We start from the raw sequence: 25,132 nt of genomic DNA on the forward strand, positions 1-25,132 counted from the left end.
TAAGGCCTGACAGTTACGAGAAAACCAGGGAGCGGGGGTTAGCATGGTCAAAGTGATAGAAACAGTGCTCGGAAGGTCCTCAGTGCGTTTTTGCGAGATCCGAAGATTTTCCGTACGGAGATCGCAGTTTTTCGTACAAAAGGTAAAGCGGAAAGCTTCGTTGAGATGTTCTACAGCTCAAACAGCGCCAGACCGAGGCGCAAAGTAGAATGTTACAGCGAAATCCCTCATTCGGAAGTTGTATGAATTCTAAATTAAAAAATACAGCTACAGTAGCGCCGGCGTTTCCAGACGCGCCGGCGTCGCCGCTGCCACCGATTCTTTTTGAAGTTGACCACGCCGCCGCCGCAAGGCCTGTCGGCGTAAACCTCTAGTAGAGAGGGCAGATTTATCTAAAAAACAAGTAAGAGCAGCGCTGTCTTCGGCTATGCCGAAGGCCTCACACCTTTCATGAACGTCTGAAAATTTTAATTTAACAGATCGCAAAAACTGGTAACTGAACAATCGGTGGTGCAAGAGATAAAGCTTATACAGCATAGATTTTAACGATTTTCTCAGTAAACTTTGTATTATTATTTATAAAATAGCTTACGAAATTTATCGGTTTTATCTGTCCAAATAAAAGAGTTTTACAGTAAAACCCAATACCTGAACAATCAGTATGAAAGTATTCTTTTGATAATGAGTGATAACCGTGTAAAATTGCATGTTCCTAGCTACTTAAATGGAGGAGTTATAACGAAAAATCTTATATCTGAACAATCAGTTGTATGGGAGCTATAGGTTCTAGTGACCTGATCTTTTTAATTTTCACTCTAAGAGTTCTGTTGATAATGAGTGGAAGTATTGCTAAATTTAATGTTCCTAGCTGCATAAGCGGAGGAGTTATAACAAAAAATCTCATATCTGAACAATCAGTTCTATGAAGGCTATAGGTTATAGCGACACGATCTTCGCCATTTTCACTGTAAGTATTCTTTCCATAGTGAGTAACAACAGTGTAAAATTTCATGTTCCTAGCTACGTAAGTGGAGGACTTATAACGAAAAATTTTATATCTGAACAATCAGTTGTATGGGAGCTATAGGTTATAGTCACCCGATCTTTGTAATTTTCACTGTACATATTCTGCTGATAATGGGTGGAAGTATTGCAAAATTTCATGTTCTTAGCTGCATAAATGGGGGAGTTATAACGAAAAATCGCATATCTGAACAATCGGTTGTATGGGAGCTATATGTTATAGTTGTCCGATTCTTCCGGTTCCGAAAAGTGATTAATACATTATAAAAATACACCCACCTACCAAATTTTATCTGGATATCTCGAAAACTGAGAGACTAGATTGCATACAAACAGACGGACAGACAGACAGACAGACGGACATGGCTAAATCGACTCAGATCGCCGTTCTGATCATTTAACTATACATTTTAATGGGTCTTCTTATTCTGGTACTTACAAACATCGGACCAAAGTTATAATACTATTTCATGCTCATGAAAGGTATAAATATGGTATAGATTTAAGCATGTGGATAATGAGAGCTGGGAGTGATTTGCTAATTTTAAATAATAATAAGTTCGGTAAAGGAAACAAAACTTGCTCCATGTGTAATACTGGAGAATTAGAAAATATAGCACACTTTTTGGCGCGCTGCACAATACTAAGAGAGTATAGAATAAAATTTTTTGGAAAATCTGCATTAGCAGCAGAATTGATTAATGTCTTAAGCGCTGAAAGTGAGACATGGAGTAAATTCGTGATTTTCATTAAATATGCCTATAAATACAGAGAATCATTTATTATCAGGGCCGAAGAAAATAAGCAAGAAAAAAATCAATTTTAAGCGCTCAGATAAGTACTAAAAGATTGGTAAATATGCTTGCAAATATGCTCGCAAAACAACAAAATTTAGCGTACAGTTTAATGTTTTTTATTTAGTTTATTTCAAGGATTGGAAAATTACAATGAACAATCAAGTGTTGCCAGATATTCTCAAATAATAGAGATCTCATTTTAACTTTTTTAAGTATTCGTTATTCTTCACTTGAGATGAATTGTTTTTAATCTTTTCAATAACACCAATGCCTTTCCGTAGAGATAAACCAAATTTAAAATTTTTTTACCCAAGCAGAAATGCAATTGAAGTTAAGGGTTAATAAAAACCAAATATGTTTTTATGTTATTATTTGTAAACATTTCGAAGAATAAAAAAACGCCAAAGAAATGGTCAAGAAAAATTTATTAAGCCAAATTTTCTTAAGCAGTATGAAGTTCTTAGGAAATTTTCTACGCTTTCTACTATGGTTTGCTAAAGTTTGTTTGTGAAGAGTACAAGGTACCAGCGTTGCCATTTTAGCCGTTTTCCGGCTAGATTTAGCCGGTTGCGACAGCAAACAGCCGGGAAAAATTCGATTTAGCCGGCAGCCGATTTGTTAGCCGTTTTGCAAAAAATTAGCCGTTTTTAGCCGATTTTTCTCTTCGCCTTATTTTATTAAAATTCAAATATACAAGGTTTTATTTTTACAAATTTAGTGCTCCAAAATCTATTAGAAATGGCTAGTCTTACCTCTGAGAAAATTTTCATGTCAGACTGTGTTATATAAAATTGAAAAACAATCAGAAAGTGAGCCGATTTCAATGTTTTTTGTTTTAAGCGAGTGACCAAAATACACATAAACTGGGACGCGTCATTTTAGCAGATTAAGAAGTTACAAGTTTTGCTGAAATTTTGCAGAATTTTCATAATTTTTACACTAAGTGTGAAATCTGTTTGTAGTATATTTTGTTTGTTAAGTAATGAGCAACATATTCATAAAAAATAATACATATTAAATAAACTAATGAAAAATAGGCAAAACTTGCTTCAATTTTGCGTCCCAGTTTATATTTGGGAGAACGCAGCGGGAATTTCCTTCATAAAATTTTTGTTATGATGCTTTCCATTTCCAGACAACCGGTCAGGTACGAGCATGATTTTTAATTTCGACCAAACTTAAATACATTGTTTGTTGGTCCAAATAATGAGACACGTATTTTTTCTTTTGCCTCGGAAAAATTTTTCGGCCGAATTAAACGCGATTTTGTTTTTCAGGCATAAATCGACTTTTCGAATTGACAGTGAGAATGTTTTTTTAAAATGCCCATAACTTTGTCAAAATTTAATAGATACCAACAATGTTTTTACTCAAATATCAGTAATTATTGTCACTTCAAGATAGAATGATATAATTATTGATTATCATTATTTAAAATTTTTCATTTAACAATAAACAAAAAGTGCACATTTTTTTTAAACTTAATTTCTCAAAAAGTGTATTTTTTTTTCTCTCAAACTTTTTTACCGGGAAAGAGACACTTTGAACTACAATCAACCCAAATCTCTAATAGCGAAGATTTTTTTTCTGAGTTATGATATTTTATAGAAAATATACGTTTTTGTGGTACATACTACAATATTCTTATATTGTTTAACTAAATGGAACAGATGTATGTAATATATCAGCAAAAAGTACAGCCGTGATCATTTTTTTGTGTATCAAATAGATATTAGAACACACTTTCCACCATACTGTTTCGAAATACAAAATCACATTTTCCCGCTTTTAATAATCGAAACTGTATGGTGGAAAGTGTGTTCTAATATCTATTTGATACACAAAAAATTATCACGGCTGTATTTTTTGCTGATATATTACATACATATGATTTTAGTTAAATGTAAACTTGTTAAAAGTGAAGTGGTCGGCAACAACAACGAATGTCAATAAATTAAACTACCTTCTGCTTTCACAGCTTTACCTGTTCATTTCTCAAAATATTGCCCTCCGACTAAGCAAAAGTGCCATACTTTCAGCTAATATAGCCATTTTGCGGGACAAAAAGCAACCTACTGAAAATGATCCAATATTTATAAGAAGGCAAAATTGTTTAGTAGAAATGAAAACGCCATAAGTTTGTAATTTATCTCTGTTTTTATATGTAAGTAATACAAACATGAGTTCTGATGTAAAGCTTAGCTACGTATAACGACAGTTTCCTTTGTTAAACAAAAATAAAGTGGTGTACAGCTTAGCTACGTATAAATAATCTTTATTAACCAAAAAAAATTCAATGGATTTACTAGTCGTTCTAATTGTGGTTTATGTACATATTTAAAAAAAATTTAATTCTGGTTGAAACATTTTAGCCGTTTTTAGACGTTTTTTTTTGTCCAATCTAGCCGGTCGCCCTGAAAAGTTGTTTTCGACAGAAATATATGACCGTTCCATTACTTCGGAAGGAAAAAGTGAAACAGCAGGCTGTAAAATATCAGATGTCAAAACTCCTTGGACACTACTATTCACTCACGAAATAATATTAATTGATGAATTGACCGTTTCCTTAAATAGTCCGTACTTAGCTTTATACTTTGAAATAAGCAAAATATGCATGCTCGTTAAAATAAGAAAAATAAGCAATTCCAAGCAAAAGCTTAAACTTTTCGGCCCTGCTTATCACTTATCCGCTAAAATCTTTTCGCTAGCCATTTCAATTTTTAGTGCAACGCTTATCAATGAATTTAAGTTATATTTTACTTATCAATACTTATTTGAGTGACTCTTCCTTATCATGTTGGTGAAACACAAAACTTTGCTCAAGTTCGATAATTTGTTAAAATGCTAATGATAATTCGTTGGTGCAATAGGGAAGAGGTCTGGAAATTTATGCGGCACTAACAAGTATTTCATCCTGATTCTCAACTGCAGTCAGAGTGCCGTACTCTAGCTAGTTTTACTTTTAACTTCTAGGATGTCTTGAGTCTTTTCTGTAGATTATAATTTTTGTGTTTTTTATTTGCAGGTAATACTCATTGAGGCACTGGTATTGATGCAACACAAGACTGGGCCAGAGCAACGAACCCTAACTTTATTCAACATCTAAATCTACACAAACCTCCAAACATTTTTTGCACTACAGCAATGAATTAGCAAACTTCTTAACATCCTTGTGCTATTTCGAGTTAATCAATTAATAAAACACACTACATCAAATTAAATTGAAGTTATGTCCAGTAGTTCCGAAATGAATGCTGGAGGTGATGGTGTTCATAATGGCAGCGGCTTACACCAAGTTGAATCCGAAACCCTACACTCGCATGCCCGAGTGAAGCACGTCGAAACAATCGAGATGCCAAAGTCCAGCAATCCTAATGAAGCTTTAACAATACCAGCCATCACAACAACTACAGCGGCAACGCAGCTCTTATCAAAAATAAAGCAAGAAACACAACAGGTAATTATTTCATTAATAATTTAACGAGCTTGCAAAAAAATTTTATCTTTCTCGTATTATAAAGATATGAAAAGTAAATATGTGTGAAAATTTAGATTTCGCTCAGCGAAAATTTTTAATTCATATAAGATCTGTGATGGCTCAAATTTAAAATGACAGACACAAAATGGTGGATAAAAAATTTGAAAACTGTTCATATTTTACGAACAATTTTTAACACGGCACTGAAGAGGGAAGCGAGACACATTTTCCGTAACAAAAAGAAAGAGTGCGAAGAACTTAAAGTGCTGGCCAATAGGAAAATTGATGAAAAATTGTACCAGAGATTTAGATGACTTACAAAAGGTTTCAAGACCAAGGTGAACTCCTGTAAGAATAAAATTATAGTTTAGAAAACTAAAAACCCGCTTTAATTACAATGTGAACAAAAAAGTAAAAAAGAATTTATAGAAATACAGATTTCGTTTAAGAGGAATAGGAAGTTCCCTAACTTGATTTGATTAAACTCTTTAAACCAACCTAAAATAGTATTTAAGTAATTGACAATAAGATTAATTTTACCGGAAAACAAAACGTGGAGTGCTTGATATCAATTGTTTTAAATGTTTCACTTTCAGTTTTGTAATATTGAATATCGTCAGTAGCAGGACTATAAAATTTATGAAGCACCCCACGCCTTGTTTTCCGGCAAAATTAATTTTATTGTCAATTACTCTTTTAGGTTGGTTTTAAAAGTTTAATTAAATCAAGTTAGGGAATTTCCTATTCCTCTTAAGCGATATCTGTATTTCTATAAATTATTTTTTACTTTTTAGTTCCCATTGTAATAAAAGCAAGTTTTTAGATTTTAAACAATAATTTTATTTTCATCTTTTCAGTCTTAAATTCAATTAATTTTAGAACTATTATTACGAATAGAACAACACGCGAAATCAATCTTTGGAATTTTCATTCGGACTGCCATCAGGTAACTCTAACCCTTTGACGACCAAAAGGACACCGGTGTCCCCTTTGCATATACATTTTTCCTGGAAAAACTGTTGAACCAATTCTTTAGTAGATAATTAATGCAGCTTTCAGAAATTACCTTATTTTTAAGGGTGGATTCCTCCCTTTACCTGCCGGGCCGCCCTAAATTCGAAAAACTAAACTTTTTTTCCTATTTCCTTGTTACAATATTTCTGTATTAGGTGGAGCTACAAATCCAGAACCTTCGGAAAAGTTGCGGGCAGCCTTCCTCTTTCTAAAAAAATAAACCAAAAAAAGTTAGCACACTTAGACCACACCTGAGATCCCCTAATCTCAATTCTATGGTCGTCAGCGGTAAAAATAAATGGCATATTAGAATTTTGCATAGGCGTTGGTTTACTAGGAAAAAAATATTTTTTCTTACTTTTTGGCTTATACATTGCAACATAATTTTTTCTGGTAAATTTCAAAACAATTTTGATCATATTTTAAAGCAAAATGATTTTTTGCAAGAGGCACAGAATGTGTTTGTTCGATGATCCTTCCCTTCTTTTTAGCAAACAATACACCTCTTACGTCCCGTTTCACTTTTGCGCTTAGGACCGTCTTTCACCGCTTCTAGTGAGGCTCTTTTGTGGTCGGTAAAAGAATTTATTAGTTGGGTGGCCAGCTGTGCGAGGAATTCCAATGTATAGAAAAAGCATCATTATTTGACGAGGAGATTTAAAAAAAGGCGCAAGTCAAATCGGTTTATCTTTCTTATACAGCTTCATGATTTTCTTCCATGACGACGTGTGTTTACGCATACAAAAATAATAACGTAATTCCAAGGACAATTCAGCCAAAGAAGCGGAAAAACAATGCCCTTTTGCTTAGTGTATATTTCTGACTGTTGCTTGATCGATTTCAGCATCTTATCCAACTGAAAACTTCGTGAATTCCTGGCACATCGCAGTCGGGCGATGTAACTGGCAACATTCTCGCTTACGTAATATGGATTTGTGAACGTCGGAAGAGTGTAATCGCCATTTTAATTTACCACTTCAAAGTTACTGGCCCAAGTGGCTGTGACGATTCCGTGCACCGCCAAAGGAAATAATGCCATATGGCTTTATTTCACTTTACATTGAGAAATAAAGGCATATTTTTGCGTATGGTCTTATTTCTCACTGTGAAAGTGAAATAAAGCCATTATGGCATTATTGCACCTTTGATAATTTTTTGTGTAATGTTTACCTAGTGCACAGCTGGTGTGTACAGCTGGTATGTACATAAAGTAACTCGGTAATTCTCTAGTTGAAGGTACAACGTGCAAAAAAAACGTCCAATATAGTCAGGAAGGGTACCAATCGGCGCATATTTATTCCTGTATTAACAATTCGGAGGTGGAGGGTTTATATTGTTAACCGTGTAACCGTTCACCTTACATCAAGTAACCAAAATTGACCATCAACTTAGAATTAAAAAATCTTTTGTTGTAAAATTTATGTACGTTTTGAAAAAGTTTTTCAAATAATATATTTTACTAGCGTTTCATAAGAGAATTTTGTGATTTAGTACATTTTTGAGCGTGGAATCTATATATATAAATGTGAATGTCTGTTTGTTTATTATCTTATAACTTTTGAACTACTACCCGGAACCGCACGAAACTTTGCACACTTATTTGCTTTTACCCCGGGAAGGTTATAGGCATGGTTTTGGTTGCAAATATCGTGTTAATTTTGCGAGAGGGCGTGGCACCTCCCATAGGGCTGCAAATTTTTAATCAGCTATAACTTCGGAACCATATGTTACATGAACTTGAAATTTGGTATGCAGACAAATCTATGGTAGATGCTTATAGTAAGGTTTATATAAATGACTTTGTTGGAGGGGGTGTGGCACATCTCATAGTCGTAGAGTTTTTAATCAGCCATAACTGCGGAACCATAAGTTACATAAAATTGAAATTTGGTATGTTAACATATCAATGGTAGGTGCTTATAGTAACCCAACTAGCACAAATAGTTGCTGGAACGGAGATGCGACTATTATTGTAACTTTAAAGTGCCTTGCCACTAGTGATGGGCACGTAATAGGAACCTTCCAAAATGGGGAATAATTTTTAGGTAACCGCTACGTTAAAGCGACGTTCCCATACGCTAAGCGGAAACGTTCCATTGACGTTATGGTTACGTAGTAGCGATATCGCAACGTAGTAGATGCAACATTTAGGACACCTCTCCTTTTAATTTTATTTGATTGCTTTGTCTTGCAATTTATTTTGTTATACATATGTATTTGTTTCATTGCATACATACATGAATAAAACTTTGTTTTTCTCTAAGAACCTAAAAGTATAGTGTAATATGAGGGCAATAATAATCTTTTCCTTTTGAATAGCCTGCGTACAAAAACTAAAACGCATGGAAACTTATTGTCAAACATGATGGTGATAGGTCGACATTTGACGATGCGCCATTCAAATTTTCATATTTTATTAAAATATTGTCTTGAAAATGTATAACAATATACAATAAAATTGCATGGTAGATGTAAAAAAGCTTTGTTTGTTGTCCTTTACTACTTGAAATAATTATTATGCTTTAATTTCATTAAATTGGTGCATAAAATATGGTAAATTATTGTATTTTATTTAATTTATTTAATGTAGGCGTAAAACTTGTCTAGAAAAGTGGCGTATTTTAGCATAAAAATAACTTTGAAGTCGCCCTCACCAAAAAGGAAACGTCGAAGTAATTTATACTTGGCTATGGTGACGGCAACTGAAAATGTGTGGCTTTAAATAAATGTTTACTGCAAGGTAGCGAATGGCACTATAGCGTCGCGTTAAAGTCGCAGCAAAGTAGTCACTACCATAAATTTCATGTTTAAAGTTTCCGCTGCCACTTCATAGTTCCATGTGGAACTCTAACTTCTATCTTTGTCTAACAAAAATGTTACTTCACTTGTGTGCACGTGCTCGCGCTATTGTGGATTAAAAATAACAAAAAAAGGGTAAGTACAGACTTATTGATAAAAAATATACCGATTAAAACACTGATTTTAGTAACGCTTTTTTTATTCGAAGGCATGGATTTTTTTAAAATTGTTTCAACATGGGAAAAAAAGGAATTTATTTCTCTGTTGTTCCCCATCAATGGGAAAATAATGGAGATCTGTTGTGGCCAGAACATTTGAGCCATTCCCCAAGGGGAAACTTGAGATCGGATGCTGCTAGCGTACCTGAAGAGGGATGGGTGGAGTACTCCTCTGTCCTTAAATTCTCGGGAACTCTTACATTTGGACACGCTTTGGCAATTGAAAAACAGCTAACACAGTGCATTGACACAGAGTCAGAGGAAACGTTCGTATTTTCAACGATTTGCAGGTCCAAGTAACATAGTCAAAGCGTTTATTATCATTCCTTTTCAGGTTGTTCTTGGAGCAGGCGCGTACAAAAAGGCGAACGAATAAAAATAAATATAGTACTCAAAAGTTAACAGATAGAAATCGTTTGTTTGTTGATAATATAAATGCTGAATATAGCTTACCTCTTCAACCTAGTAATTCACAAATTAGGAAGTGGTATATAGCCCAATAGCTTTAGAGCCGGACGATAATGGGACCTTTGGCATTAATATTTTAAATAAAGGTTAATAATTTATTTGGTATGTTAACATCATATTGTAATGTGTATCTTGTTTCCAGAGACTGCAGCACAAAATCTCGGCGAAAATATGGTTATAAATGAAATAAGTAATCTTAAAACTGAGTTTTGTATGCTGAATAATGAGTTTACTACATTCAAAACAGAGATCAAACAACAGATTAAGGATAATTATTCAAAAATAAGCCGGAGCTTGGACAAGATTTTCCGATTACTTTCTAATCAGGATCATTCTCGTAAAGAAGCACCAGTCCTCAACGCCAAACCAGATTTGCTTCAACATGTGAAATTCCCATTATCATCGGGTGAAGAAATATTTCAATTAGAATTATTAGATAATAAAATTAGAAAAGATGCAGAGTTTCGAACTCAGCTGGTAAGCCAAACATGTTCTCTATTTGCTAGTGCCGAGTTAATTACACTTTAACCAATTGGTTGTAGATTGAATTTTTATCGAAAATTGGAGGCAGTACTGGAGTAGAAGATGGTTCAAAGATTGCCTACAAAGTAGTTGATTGTGTGTTCCAGTCTGAAGTTGTGATGCAATTCTCGTGGACTGGAGTATCCAGGGGAACATCCGGAGAAAAAAAATCCTTTCAAATGTTGGACGGAATACTGGGCGTCTTTTTTGAAGTAATTTCGCTTGCGGATAACAGACATACCCAGAAAAAAATTGTGCCATTTTTAAAGATGGAGTATTGAAGCATGCGAAGAAAAGGACTGCCCGCAAACGGTTAGTATACCGTAATGGATCCATATTTTATTGTTAGTTTAGTTATATTAATTTTTCAGGCCAAGACTTGTGGACACTGACGGTAAACATGTCAATAATTTGATGCCCGATGAGAATGAAAGCATGCTTGAAACTACTAACGCTAACGACACAGATTTGGACAACATCGGCAATGATAAAGAAAACACGGAATAAAAACTTTTATTTTTGTTTACTGATTAACTTAATTAGAGCTATTGTATAGGCCATGTTCTCAAACTCGCTCGATTTGGCAAATATTTTTTATTATAAATGTAAAACTGTAAAAGAAGCAGCAGCCATATAAAGCAAATTATTTTAATGCAGTGGGCCACTTAATTATCACTGGTCGAGATATTTATGATTTTTTTTAAATCTTTTTGTAGAATTTATGATATGTATGAAGATTCTATTTTTTTTTCTACAAACAGATTAAAAAAATCATAAATATCTCGACCAGTGATAATTAATTGGCCCACTTCAGGAATTTTACTCTTTTATTAAACTTTTTAAATTATATTTTTAAATGAATTTTATTTCTATTTGATATTCATTAAATTAACGTTTTCTTAATAAGCATATTACATTGTTCAAAAAAATTGAACTGTTTTAATAGTCAAATACTGTAACACGTGTAACCTCTTATCAATCAAACTTAACCTATTTCTGAATCTAAAGTATGAATCAGGGGCATAAAGACAAGTACCTGTTTATATTTAAGTGATACAAGTTTACATTTAATTTCGTTCAACGAATACAGCTTGGGCGAATCGAGTTTTCCATCAGATTTATATATATTTAAATGTGTGATGTAGGTACCTCAAAAAAGTCAGATTTTACTTTTATTGCAGAACCATAAATATGAATGTTCGCTTCAAAATAAGTGGCATTTACCATAGATACAATTTCGTTGCTTTTGGTCATAAACCATTTGTTCTTGATGTCATTAGATATCATAAAACCATTGGAGATGAAAACATTGTTAAAAACTTTTTTGCATTGTAATAATTGATGTTTTTCAGCCCGATTTTCATTTTTAACGCAAGAGGTGTGGTTTTTTACTGGAACCGAATTCGTGGCTGTATTAAATACAGACAATTCGGTTAATCGTTTAGCTATTTGCGCAAGCGGTCGATTGCCGGTGCGAACCAATAATTTTAGTTGACCACGAAAATTTTCAAAAGGATATCCACTTATTTCGGTAAGACTACCAAAATCTTTACGTCATTGATTACGTGAACTACATTGTGGACATTGCTACTAATATAATCTATTCCATAAATTACTATGAACTGCTCAATGTAGTCCTTGAATAAACAATCCGCCACATTAATGTGTTTCAATAAATAGCTCTTACATGAAACAATTGTAACTGCGCAAAACAATGTTAGAAAGTTATGGTAGGCTTCAGCACATAAATAGTTATTTAGTACAACAGGCCCGAGATAAAGTAAAAAAGTGCGATATTCAGTGCCCTTCCAATACTTTAAGAATTTTAGTCTTCTAATAGCGCGATGAATTTCAGCAGGTCTTCTGACGTTGCACTCGTCTAGAATATCGGATAATAAATCAATTTCAGTTGCTGACCATTTCGTACGAAAATTGTAGCTCCCATTCATCCATCCATATAAGCATTTTCGCATTATACCTATTCTAGTAGATGCATATGTTGATTAAAAATATTGTACTTGGACATGTTAAACAATAGGGAAAGCGTTATTTAATTACCTAAATCAAAAAGATGTAAGGAGTCTGCAATAATAACACCTTCCACGATATTAATGGGCAGTTCCAATAAGGGTGAATCGTCTTTGTGGTGGTCTTGATCGGTTTTATTACGAAAACTTTCATCTGTTCTTAAAGGGCAATCTATTCTTGGAATGCTCATGTGCCTTCCTTTTTTGTCAAATTCACCAACGACTGTATATTTTATACAACCATGAGCTGCATTAAATCCAACTGTACCTAAAAAAGAAATTATATAAATGAGTTAATTTGAGGATTATAAATAAATTACACATTTACCTTTAATAAAATTTCTGGCTGGGGTGTCGCATACGAAATATCTAATAATGAGTTTTATCTGATGCCCATTAATACAAAGACCACGATGCAAAATATCATTCAACTCATCAACAAATTGTCTGAAGTATTCTTTTAAAGGTGGCTTTGTGTCCCCAATATAAATTGCTATAGCCATTGGCTTAATGTATGTCATATTCTCGATTCTAAATTAAATTGGCCAAAATTGTAATGGTGAAGCGTTAAACGGTGGAAGGCCGTCAACGTTAAAAACTACTGGAAGCGTTACGGATCTATCAATATCAAAAAATACTGCATTCAAACAATTTTTTATTCCATTATACCAAAGTTGACCATTTCCCATTTTTTCAATATGTATCAATCTTGGCGTTTTCATTAATGTTCTGCTATCAGTTGGTAAGAATTTCATACCATTTGATTTTAACACACGCAATAGATGGTTAAGCGAGCTATGAGTTATTCTATGATAATGATACCATGTCCTTAGTTGTTGAACTAACGAAGTTTGTGAAATAATAGTGTTGTACTCTTCACCATACTCACAAAGAGTAGTGTCATATTCATCTTCCGGCACGCATGACTCCTCAAAATCATTACCACAGTCATCATCACTATTTACTTTATCTTTTATTTTTGAATAGTTTTCGGAGCAACCTGATGCTTACATTGTTTTGTATTTTTGATGGTTTATTTCCACCGCCAAAATATTGTTTCACAACGCCACTGTCAACGGCATTTGCCTTTAAGACTTTTAATTTTCTGTAAAAAGTCGTTGATTGTCGGTTTTTTTTTGTGTATAAATGTGCCAACAGACGCCATTATTTTCCTGAACAACACTTCACTAACTTTATAGCAACGCACCAACACACAATGCGGAACAGCATGGAAGTTTGTTGATACTGGAGACTTGATCATGCAATTTACTTCATGGTGAATTTAAGAGGTGCCACGGACTCTGCAGTAGCAATCGACAGTGACGTTTTGGTCGGCAGGTAGCGGACACTTTATTATCACTCACCGATATGACTTACAAGTTCCAGGGATATGAAGAAAAAACTAAGGACCCCACAACGTCGCAAAAACTACCAAAGTTGCCGAAAAGTAGCTGCCGATTTGCAGTTGCATTTCAGTAAAGTGGGTTAGTCGCCGCTCTTGCTATTTGCAACTTTCAAGATCTAAAAACTTTATGGTGAGCTTACTGGTAGCAACGACTTCCGCAATACCGGTAATGCTACTTAAAAGTCACACAATTTTAAAGTAATCACAATTGGTAGAAACTACCTCGCAGGTACTGGAAATATGTCAAATAAAGTAACTTTTACATCAAAGTCGCACCTTTAGTGAAGGTTACGTAATAGTTACTCGCTATAGGTTTCCGTCTCCGTTTCTGTTACTTTGGTGCTAGTTGGGAAGGTTTATATAAATGAGTTTACAATTGGGGGCGTGGCACATATAGGCGTGGAATTTTTTATCAGCCATATTTTCGGAACCACTAGTCACGTGACTCCTTTAATTCCTTTTAATATGCCTTTCGAATTTAAAAGACCTGTTTCCAGTTCGCTTAGATTTTGCAATGACAATAAACAAGAAAGCCTCAAAGTAAAACCCGAAACTTTATCGAAAATAAAATGTATGATAATTGTATTGGAAAATGCATTTATGTTAATAGATATTTTGAAGTATTAAAAAAAATCTGTGAAATCATATAAGAGTTATTATTCGTAAGAAATTAGATAGTATTTCTTCTATTATATAATTTATTGGAGATATTTTAACCTAAATAAAAACACCTGCGGTGCCAAAAAATTATTATTGCATTTCATTCCATAACACCCAAGCTATACAGCTGTCCTACCATATGCTGCTATCACGGCTGTAATAAAATTGGAGCAGAGAGTATAACATCTTTACGTAAAGAATTTTTCATATTTGTATAAAGACGTAGGGTGAAACCCGCGGGTAAAAGCTGGTTACTCATAAAAATGAGCAACATCTCAAAAAAGTGTTTTTTTTTTAATGACTTTTACACGGTTAACACTATAAACCCTCCACCTTCGAATTGTTAATACAGGGATAAATGCGCCGATTGGTACCCCTCCTGACAGATTTGGACGTTTTTATTTTGCAAGTTGTACCTTCAACTAGAGAATTACCGAGTTACTTTATTATAAGCTGGCCGACCGTCCTCCTTTGAGGAGGAATGCCCCCCTCAAACGTGATTCGTCCTCCTCAAAAATTTTGTCCTTCTCTGTCCTCCTTTTGAGCAAAAATGACCTCCTTGTCCTCCTTTTCAAGTTTTATAGTAGTGATGAAATTTTAAAAAAATTTCGTTCAGAATATTATTATTTCCTAATCGTACACAATCATTGTATTTAAAAGGCGTTTACATTGTTTAACTTTCAGTTAAATGATATAAGCTTTTTTTCAACTAATCGCCTGCAAAAGTTGAACAGTGTAAACGCCTTTTAGCTGTAATCGATACTATTTTACCCTTTACAGCACTGAAAGACTAGCTAACGACGTGTCTCCACAGGCAAAAATTATTGCCTACCATATGTTATTTTGTTTGCCAGATATGTATAAGCTTTATCAGCGGCAATATTTGTGTATGGGGATTTTTTAGCTTGATAAAAGACTTTGTAAGATGGCTTAAAATAAGTATGTTCGTTTCACTGGAGAGCAAATCTGCGTAAAAATTTTTAGAAAATGTGGTATTTCACATCCAAGTACATAATCAAAAATAACACAGGCCTCTGTGGTTTTCCCCTTAAAAAACTAATTAGCGACTTGGGTACGTAAAAAATTTCATCACGAAAATTTTCCGAGAAATTTTATTATTAATTTTCTAAGCATTACCGTACATTGCTAGCGTTAACTTTGTAAACTCGCTATAAGTATTGTTACTGATACTATTGGTTTTAAGTAAAAATTCTATTCTAAATTAATAAATTTTGGGCTTTTCATGAAAATTGCTAAAAGCTCTAACATGTAGTACCTGTCATCAATAGAAATAAATCTCGACATGTTGGAAAAGAACCAAAAATGTATTTCAAATTAACATACCTAGATATTGAAAAAACATAATTAATCGAAAGCGGAAAAATTTGATTTGCAGGCCTGTGTAATCCAACAGAAATCAGCTCAATTTTTCTACTATACTAAAAAATCAAATGCCGCTAAGTTTTCGCGCAAATGAAAATCCGGTTGTCAAATTAACTGACAGTTCATGGCTGGCAATATTTATCAAGATAACAGTTCTGATAATTATTGCTTTCCATGACCAATATGCTGTCTCCATTGACAATACATATACATAAGTTAACAAATAATAAGTTTAGAAATACGCGGCGGCCTAATGCGCTACACGCGCAAGATATTTCTGCTAACAACGCGTATTCCAGATTGTAGGATCGCTAACCAATATCACGCCACCGTTGCTGCTACCGACGCCGTCCGCTGCCACTTTGTTTTGCTGTGACAACACTGCTGCCAGAAAAAACTACGATATTGGTTTTCGATTTGGGTTTAGTTCAGTAGGTCTTTCTAACTCAATAAAGAAGGAGCGATCCGCTCCTAAAGTAAAATGCAACGTAGTTGTCGTTAACTGGCGCCCAACGCGGTGTCCAGTCGCGTGTGAAAAAAAACCTAAGTCAACCCCAAGAGGCTTGCCGTTTTTGCTGAACACAATTCATTAAAAGAGGATTGCTGCTTCAGATCACACGCCCTGGATAAGAACCCAACATCCCTTACCCACCCATCAGGAAGGGAAACGCTCAGCATAAAGTGGCCAGCGAGGATCCTTAGTAAGACTTCTAAACCGGACTACATCCTCCGGCCATGCGCGTCATCTATTGTTTGTAAGGAAATAATGTGAATTTAAAAACACAAAAAGAAAACTCCATAGATAAATTTAAGAAAAAAAAGAGCTGATTAAATACAGATTAAAATTGTGAAACTTTTTGAACTGAAAATTAAGTAATTTCTCTTGTGCAATTTAAAATAGTAAGTTGGGAAAAAATGTTAGACATCTATAAGTGAATTAAACACTTTCTGATAATTATAATTCAGAGGCTCGTATAGCCGGGATTAACCACCTTCGGGAGGCCCACCAGTTCTTATAACAAATCAACTATCTCTGCGACTCACCACCTTCGGGGGGATCCTCCAGAGATAGATAACTCAATTTAATTTAAATAATACTGGGAATCATTTAGTGGCTCTTACTAGGGATGCAGAAAAATATCGATGCATCGGAAACATCGATGTTTGCTATTCGATGCATCGAACAAAACCGATGTTTTGGACCTTCCGATATATATCGATATGTCTATGTATTTTTTTCGACGCATCGACTTTTGTGTGCAATGTACAATGCACATATTTAAAATTATTTTGTATGCTTCCAAACTCTTTGCTGTAGTAACTATTCTAAATGTGGAAATTTCACTATTTATGCACTATTGGAATATACATTCTATTAATATTATGCAAATGGTATGAGTTATTTGCACTAATAAATTGCTTATTTATTAGTAGAAGCATTTAGTGCCACACAACCATCTACAAAATGATATTAATTGATATGATATTGACACTCTAAAAATTTGGGCAATTTTAAACAGTAATTTTCAAAATTGTTTCACATAGCTTATAAACATAGTGAAATACGATAAAGTGATGTACGCTTATTCCAAAGCAAAATAAGATTTTGTCATTTTCGCTTTTTTCCATTCTGGCATTGACCTTTGGTTTTGTTGCACACCTCTGCCTGATTTCGGCTTAGTTCCTCATCCTGAGGGACTGAAAACATCAGTACTGCAACGTTATGTGAGCTTTTGCACAAGCGGCAAAAGTTTCTTGGTATGTTTTTTTTTATTTTTTTCTCAAATCAAAAAAACTTCGTAAGTTCTCACTCAAAAGAGTGTCAAATGAACGAAAAAATTATGATAATAAATTACCAAATAAGTGTACCGAAATGGAATCTCATTGCTAACTGGCACACTTTATATTATTTTACCATGTTCATTGTCTCCACTTCAGTACCTTCCGAAAACTTTTATCGAAAGCTTTTCAAGAGAACAAAAAAAACTGGGATTTGTACTTATTTAAATCAGTGAGTTAATACTTAGGGTAAGAATATAGTAGAGCGGGGATAAAAGCGACGAGAAAAGCGACGAAAAAATATACATGCATTTCAATACAGCAGCGCATAGTGGCGAGCAAAGCAATAAATCAAAAATTTAGTAAAGCGACGAGAATATGAAATTCAAATTTCGTCGCTTTTTTCTTTCATTGATTGAAGAGTTGTCAGTTATTATTAAATTTTTCACTCAAGGATTTGAAATAAGTTCAGCATAAAAATGAACATTGACTCCCTTATAAATGCAGTTCGCACAAAAGATGCTTTGTGGAATCAAAAAGATCCACTGCATCATAATCGCTTTGTGTTGGACAAATTATGGGTTGAAGTTGCTGTCGAAATGAGATCAACACGTACGTAAATGTGCCATTACTTCCAAGTATCATTATTTAAAATTGCATTTATACATGTATTATAGGAGACGTTGTTCGTTTGAAATGGAAATCACTGCGGGACACATTCCGTAGGGAGATGAAAAAGATTCCTCAGAGTCGTTCAGGCGATGCAGCTTCTCTGCCTTGGAAATCCAGTTGGCCTTATTTCGAAAGTCTTTCATTTCTGAAAGAGCAGTTTATCCACAGGCAAAGTAGTGGAAATTTAGAGGTGTTTGAGGAGCTGGATGTACTGGAGAGCGCATCCCTCTCCAACTTGGAGCTAGACGTAGTTACTCCTTCAACGCCAAGTCAACTTGAAAAGAAGGGAAATAAGAAACGCAAAGTTCCGGACCCTATCGGCGAATCTTTGATACGAATCGAAGAAGAGAAACTAAAAATTTTGAAAAAAGGAGAAGAGAAAGAGTGTGAGGATATGGCTTTTTTTTAGAAGTTTGGTGCCGCATGTTGCAAAAGTGGAGGATTCAAAGAAACTTTTATTAAGAATGCAAATAGAAGAATTAGTGTATAATTTTGCGTATCAACAAGAATAAATATATATTAAACCGGTTAACAGAATTTTGCTTCATATCTTTTAAGTTTTTAATCAGAGACTTTTTTTGAAGTGAAATTCCTTTGCATAGGGGATGACAAGGTGGTAGGTCGCAATAAAGATTAAGATTACGATTAAGCTTAAGATCGAGACTGAGATTGAGATTAACATTAAAATAACTGTTCATTATTCTGTAGAAAAACCGTCATATAATACGCGAAGGCATTTTTATTAATCTCATCAGATCTGCACTGGAAATGTGTATCCCAATGTCAGACAAAATAGATTTAAGATTTTGGTTTGAAAATACTTTTGGAAAGGGTTGCCACCTGTTTGAAAGGACGAATTTCGTTAACTTGTTACAAGACATGCATATGGTACATTTAAATATTAGTGTCAAACGAAAGGGTTTTATGGATGCTTTCGTTTAATTAATACTTTTGATTAAGGTTGACACCTATTACAAAAGTCAGATTCGTAATGAGCGATCTTAATAACTCCTGATTGTAAAGCTTTAAGTAGATCTAGTTGTTTTTATGTTTTTTCGTCCGCCATATTGGGCCCGCCATTTTGAATGTTTCTAATCAGACTCCCAAGGAAATCGTTTCAAGCGAATCGGGTTGATTTTAATATTTTTCGCCGCCATATTGGATCCGCCATTTTGAGCTTAACGTAAAAAGTATAGCTTAGCCATTGAGGGGAAATAAAAAAAAAGGTTTGCCTATTTACATATAAGTATATAAGATTTCCATTTCAAAAAACAGCGCAACGAAGGAATAATTGATCATGAGTTCTCGAAAATAAACTAAGTTGTTAAGTTACATTCTGTTTCGACATAAATACATTCTAAGAGCATCTCTTATAAAACTAGCATTGCTATCCCATCTACCGCTTTGTCCATTTAGTTGTTCTCTCTCATTTTGAAATCCTCTTTCATCGAAAGTAACGTCCATTCCTTCCAAATCAATAACAACGTTATGAAGCAAGCAAATGCATTTAACTATGTTGTCGGCCATTTCTGGAAGCGTTTCGATTGGTTTCCACAGAATCCTAAATTTTGCGTTTATTATACTAAATGCGCATTCAACAGTGCGACGTGCTCGCGAAAGACGTAAATTAAAATACTCCTTTTCTTTGTCTAATCCCCTTCGGCTATACAGCTTCAATAAGTTTCTCAATAACGGATAAGCTTCATCGCCAATGAACACGTACGGCATGCAAATGTTTGATTGGGGTAAACATGCGTCCTCTGGTATGGGTAGTCTTCGAGTTTCAATGGAATTAAATAGTGATGAGGAACGGAAAGTGCCACCATCACTTTGCTTTCCGAATCCGCCCACATCAATCAAAATAAATTTGCAGTTAGCATCCGCCACAGCTAGAGTACAATAGAATAAAAGTTTTTGTAATTATAAAACATTGTTCCGGAATGACGCGGACATTTTATTCTAATATGTTTTCCGTCAATTGAACCCATGCAATTCGGAAAGTTCCATTTATTGAAAAATTCTTTGGAAACATCTTTTAAAATATCGGCATTTGGGCTTCTCATATGTATTGGCTGCAAAATGTCCCATATCGTGACCGTAGTCTCTTTTACAATTGCTGCCACTGTCGAAGCTCCAACCCTAAAAGAGAACCCAAGGGTTTTATATGAAGAGCCCGTAGCCAAAAACCTAGGAAATGAATCCGCTGGCATTAATTTCCTGATTGAAAAAAAATAAACCAGTTTTATTACATACCTTATAGTAATTGCTAGCCTTTCTATAGGTTCAATTGGCGACTTTATAAAATTTGTCCATTCCTTTAACATATTATTTTGAATTCTACTTAATATGTAATTGAATGTGGTGATTTGCATTCGAAAGTACGCTTGAAACTTGTCGGGTTTTGCTAGGGGCTGCTTATGCATATGGTGAAACTCACCACACGTATCTCTTTCCATATTTATTTCATCGACAGCGCATCTTCTCCTTCTTCTATTTCTATTCAAAATGTACCACTTTCTTAAGCCAGAGCTTTCCATGGTCGAAATCTTCTTAGTATTAAGCAGAGAATATAAAAAGAAAAAATAATTTTTAAATGTCAACTTGATGATTTTTGCCGCTTAACTATATTTTACATGCTTTCTCGCTTTTATCATCGTTATTATCTTCGCTTTGCTCGTCGCCCTTGTCGCCGTTCCACTATGTTTTTAGCCTTAAACACTTATCGAAGCTCCGATGGTTTCATTTTCTTGTTGTATATTTTTAATTGAAAGAGACTGTTATATTTTCGATGTATCGAAAATAGCGATGTTTTTATACGATATGAATCGATGCTGTATTTCGATGCATCAAATGAAATAAAACATCGATTATTTTTTTGACTTGCATCCCTAGCTCGTACAGCCTCTAACTTAAAAAAAGGACAGCGATTCACCACCTTCAGGGGGACCAGAGGTGGTAATTATAAATAATCATAATTTTCTCAGTCTGATAACACTGGTCGACGGCCAAAATTTACCAGAGACGCCGTTATGAAATTCGTATGTAAAATCACCCCCTGATTCCGAAAATCAAGGTTATTTTTAATTTTATGGTACCGTTTTTGAGATATTTGCAATTTACCGTTTTTGCAAAAAAAAAAAAAATTGGGTCCACTTAATCATATATATCTCAAGAACGAATTAAGCAATTCCAAAACGGTTTGAAGCTTTTAAAAGGTAAAATTTTCTATAAGCTGTGCATACAACACTTTTTGCTAGGCCCTGTAGATTCAAAGATAACGAACAATCATTACCGATTTTTTCAATTTTTTTTGTAAAAATATAAAAAAATTTGTACTTTGCGGGGAAGGATCTCGAAAACCTTTTATTTTTTTTGCAGATTTTTTTTTTCTCTCTAAGCTCTGTTATATTACAAAAAAAAATAAGGTATCATCGAAGAAAATCGATGCAAAACTACGTAAGTTATAAGCTATCAAATAAAAATACCCAGGTTGCGCAATTTCAACGTATACCTCAAAACGTATGTATGGTATAAAGAAGAGTGAAATATCTAGCTATGCTCTGTTTCTATTGAGTTAAAAGTTCAATTTATGAATGAAATTACCCATATTTTTAACTTTTTTTTTCATATTTGATAAATTTGAGTATTTTTTGCATTTCCTCGTAGGTTTCCTTTGTATTTACTGCATGGGCAATCGGGATAGAAGGCTTTTTGTTACCAATATGCAATAATACAGCCTTCAAACTCAGTTTATTGCCGTCTATGAACAATCGCCACTCTTTTGAATCATATGTTTGACCAAACTCTTTGAATAAACCAGGGATGTCGTTGCAGTAGCATATACTGTCTTTCTTGGTATAGTGTTTGGAAAATGGTTCGTGACGAGTTCTACTATATGTCACCTTAACATCGGATGACACAAATTTAAATTGTTGCATACGAGAAGTGTGGATCTCGGCCTTTCCTTGGATAGTTCCAAATCTCTTATCCAATCATTAAGTTGTGCTTGTGACAGAACGTTTCTTTCGTTTTCCATGCGAAATTCAGTACAACTTGATCCCCCGCACTCAGATGTTACTGTTGACAATGGAACTGGATCCGCAACTGCCGTTGAATGTAGTACTGGTAATGTCACTGTAGGTACGCTAGCATAGGTTACTCCTCTTGATCTTCCAACGCCAAGTACTTTTGTTTGACAAATATAACACTCTATTGAATGGCAAGTAGGTTCTCTCCATATCATTGGTGTATCAAATTTTGTTTGTTGTCCTGATTCCCACTGAATCAATTCTACTCGACACGATGTACACAAAGTGTTCGGTGTCCATGGTTTTTCAGCATTTTTAGGCTCAATTCCAAAATACTTGGAGTATAAAGTTTTGATATGATCTGAGAACACTCGTCGTCGCCTTATGATAGTATATTGGCCACACATGAAACAGAACATATCTGGATCCTTATTACACTCAAATTCTCGCGTCCTTTTACTCATTTTATTTTTTTAATAAATCACGGTTTTGAAATTAGACTTATGAACTGAACTATCTCCGGCGAGCCTTGAAGATGTTATGAAGTTTCAAAGCGCATTAACTCATATTTATACTCGGAACAAGAATAAAATTGAAAAAATCAAATCTTACCTAGACAGAAAGGTTCCTTTTTATAACAAGCCGGGAAAAGAAAATACTACCTGTTTTAGATGTAGGCTTTAGAAATTTTCTGTGTCTTATAATTTTGAAAATCTACCTGCATACTTACCCATAACTGACGGAAATACATGTTTATAACTACATGCCTACAGCAGGTTTCGAACCCAACCACTCTTCCTTTCGATGCAACCACTCTACCTACTATAATACAATTCGAGTATTAAAAGTACTATTTGATTTATTTAAAGAAAAAGTGTTATCATTGTTATGGTGTTATTCGTTTATCCGGATAATATCTCACTTGCACTTTATACCTTTAATATATGTATGTATGTATAGGTACATACATTGAAGTTGCGCAACCTGGGTATTTTTATTTGATCGCTTATAACTTACGTAGTTTTGCATCGCTTTTCTTCGATGATAGCTTATTTTTTTTGTAATACAACAGAGCTTAGGGAGAAAAAAAAAATCTGCAAAAAAATAAAAGGTTTTCGAGATCTTTCCCCGCAAAGTACAATTTTTTTTATATTTTTACAAAAAAAATTGAAAAAATCGGTAATGATTGTTCGTTATCTTTGAATCTACAGGGCCTAGCAAAAAGTGTTGTATGCACAGTTTATAGAAAATTTTATTACCTTTTAAAAGCTTCAAACCGTTTTAGAATTGCTTAATTCGTTCTTGAGATATATATGATAAAGTGGACCCAATTTTTTTTTTTTTGCAAAAACGGTAAATTGCAAATATCTCAAAAACGGTACCATAGAATTAAAAATAACCTTGATTTTCGGAATCAGGGGGTGATTTTACATAAGAATTTCATAACGGCGTTTCTGGTAAAGAGAAAAAGTTGAAATTTGTGGTCCAGTGTAATTGAATTTTTTTTAATAGAATCATAAACAGAATACCAAATGACCAATCCTAACAACCTTATACGCCCATCAGTTCTAGACAACCTATCGGTAACTTACGCAGGTAACCCCAACCCCAACATCCCCTCTTTACCGACAATGCTAACCTAACAACAACTCCACAAGTCAACGCGACACCAGAGCTAGAAGCTTTTATAACAAGGATAGTGACCAGTGTGTTCCTTTCACAAGGCATGACATCTACAACACAGACCAACCCTCTAATTTATACGGACGAAGTGATCAATAGTGAATATAGGGGTAATATACGCGAACTAGACAAAGTACCTGACGTAGTTCGCTGCCTTAGAGAATTAGAGAATTAGAGAATTTTCAGGGAACCCAATAGAATATAGCGCTTGGAAAAAGAGCGTCGAGAGAATATTAAAATTATATGAACCCATTAGAGGCAAACCCAAATATTTCGGAATAATTAATATTATCAGGAACAAAATAACTGGTATTGCAGACAATGTTTTGGAGTCCTATAATACTCCATTCCCAGACAAATTGGTACATTTAAGTACCAAATTACCACGCTCATTCAAGGCAACAAAACGGTAAAACAATTCTATCAAACAGTTTACGAATACCTGTCCCTAATTCGGAATAAAATATCATGCATGGATATCGGTAGAGAATCCTGTATACCTTCATTAGACTTAAAGGTGATCTACCGCGATTGCTAGGAATGAAAGAAACCGTGGACCTACCGCAGGCTCTACATCTCTGTACGAAGCTAGAAAATCAAAACTTTAGAGCTCAGTATGCCAAACATACGAGTGACAACTTCCAAACAAACCTATTGACAAATTATCAATATCCTTTTTATCCCCAAATACCCCATCCAACACAATTACCTCAAAGAATACCCCCATTTACAAAAACCACTTAATAATGGAAACCCTCAACCAAATAACCAACCCCGATATGGAAACAGTTACACCCAACAATCACCACCCAAACCAACCGCCTCCAAACCACCGCAACCTATGGAAGTTGACCAAAGCCTAAGAACGGTAAAGGTTAACTACGCGAATAGACCCGTTGCCCAGAGATACGCAGGGAAAAGCCAGGGAAAGCCAGCAAAATTGCAAAGAAATTATCATATCAATAGCTCAGAAGCTGAAGACGATCCATACCCAAACAACGAGGACGACAATTACGAACCAACGCTGGACGAATATTTAAATGAGTCAGATATGGCAACTAACGTATCGGCTAACGACTTCGAAGACTTTACAGATATACATTTTTAACGAATTCATCACTTCCCTATTTCGAAAGCCGAACGGCTAGTGGGAATTACTCAAATTACTAAAATTAA

The 25,132-nt window shown here is 34.5% G+C and overlaps 1 protein-coding gene across 1 annotated transcript in view; it reads left to right on the forward strand.

The window, feature by feature from the left end:
- LOC118745418 (sodium- and chloride-dependent GABA transporter 1) overlaps positions 1-25,132 on the forward strand; it is a 422,900-nt gene that overhangs the window by 54,267 nt on the left and 343,501 nt on the right. The window contains exon 2 of the mRNA XM_036478870.1: positions 4,846-5,277. Within this exon, the coding sequence (XP_036334763.1) occupies positions 5,050-5,277 (228 nt within the window). The 5' untranslated portion in view covers positions 4,846-5,049. The remainder of the gene's footprint in view (positions 1-4,845; positions 5,278-25,132) is intronic.

Source organism: Rhagoletis pomonella, unplaced genomic scaffold (genome assembly GCF_013731165.1).
Source record: "Rhagoletis pomonella isolate Grant_MI unplaced genomic scaffold, Rhpom_1.0 Rhpom_scaffold_00009, whole genome shotgun sequence".
Lineage (NCBI taxonomy): Eukaryota > Metazoa > Arthropoda > Insecta > Diptera > Tephritidae > Rhagoletis > Rhagoletis pomonella.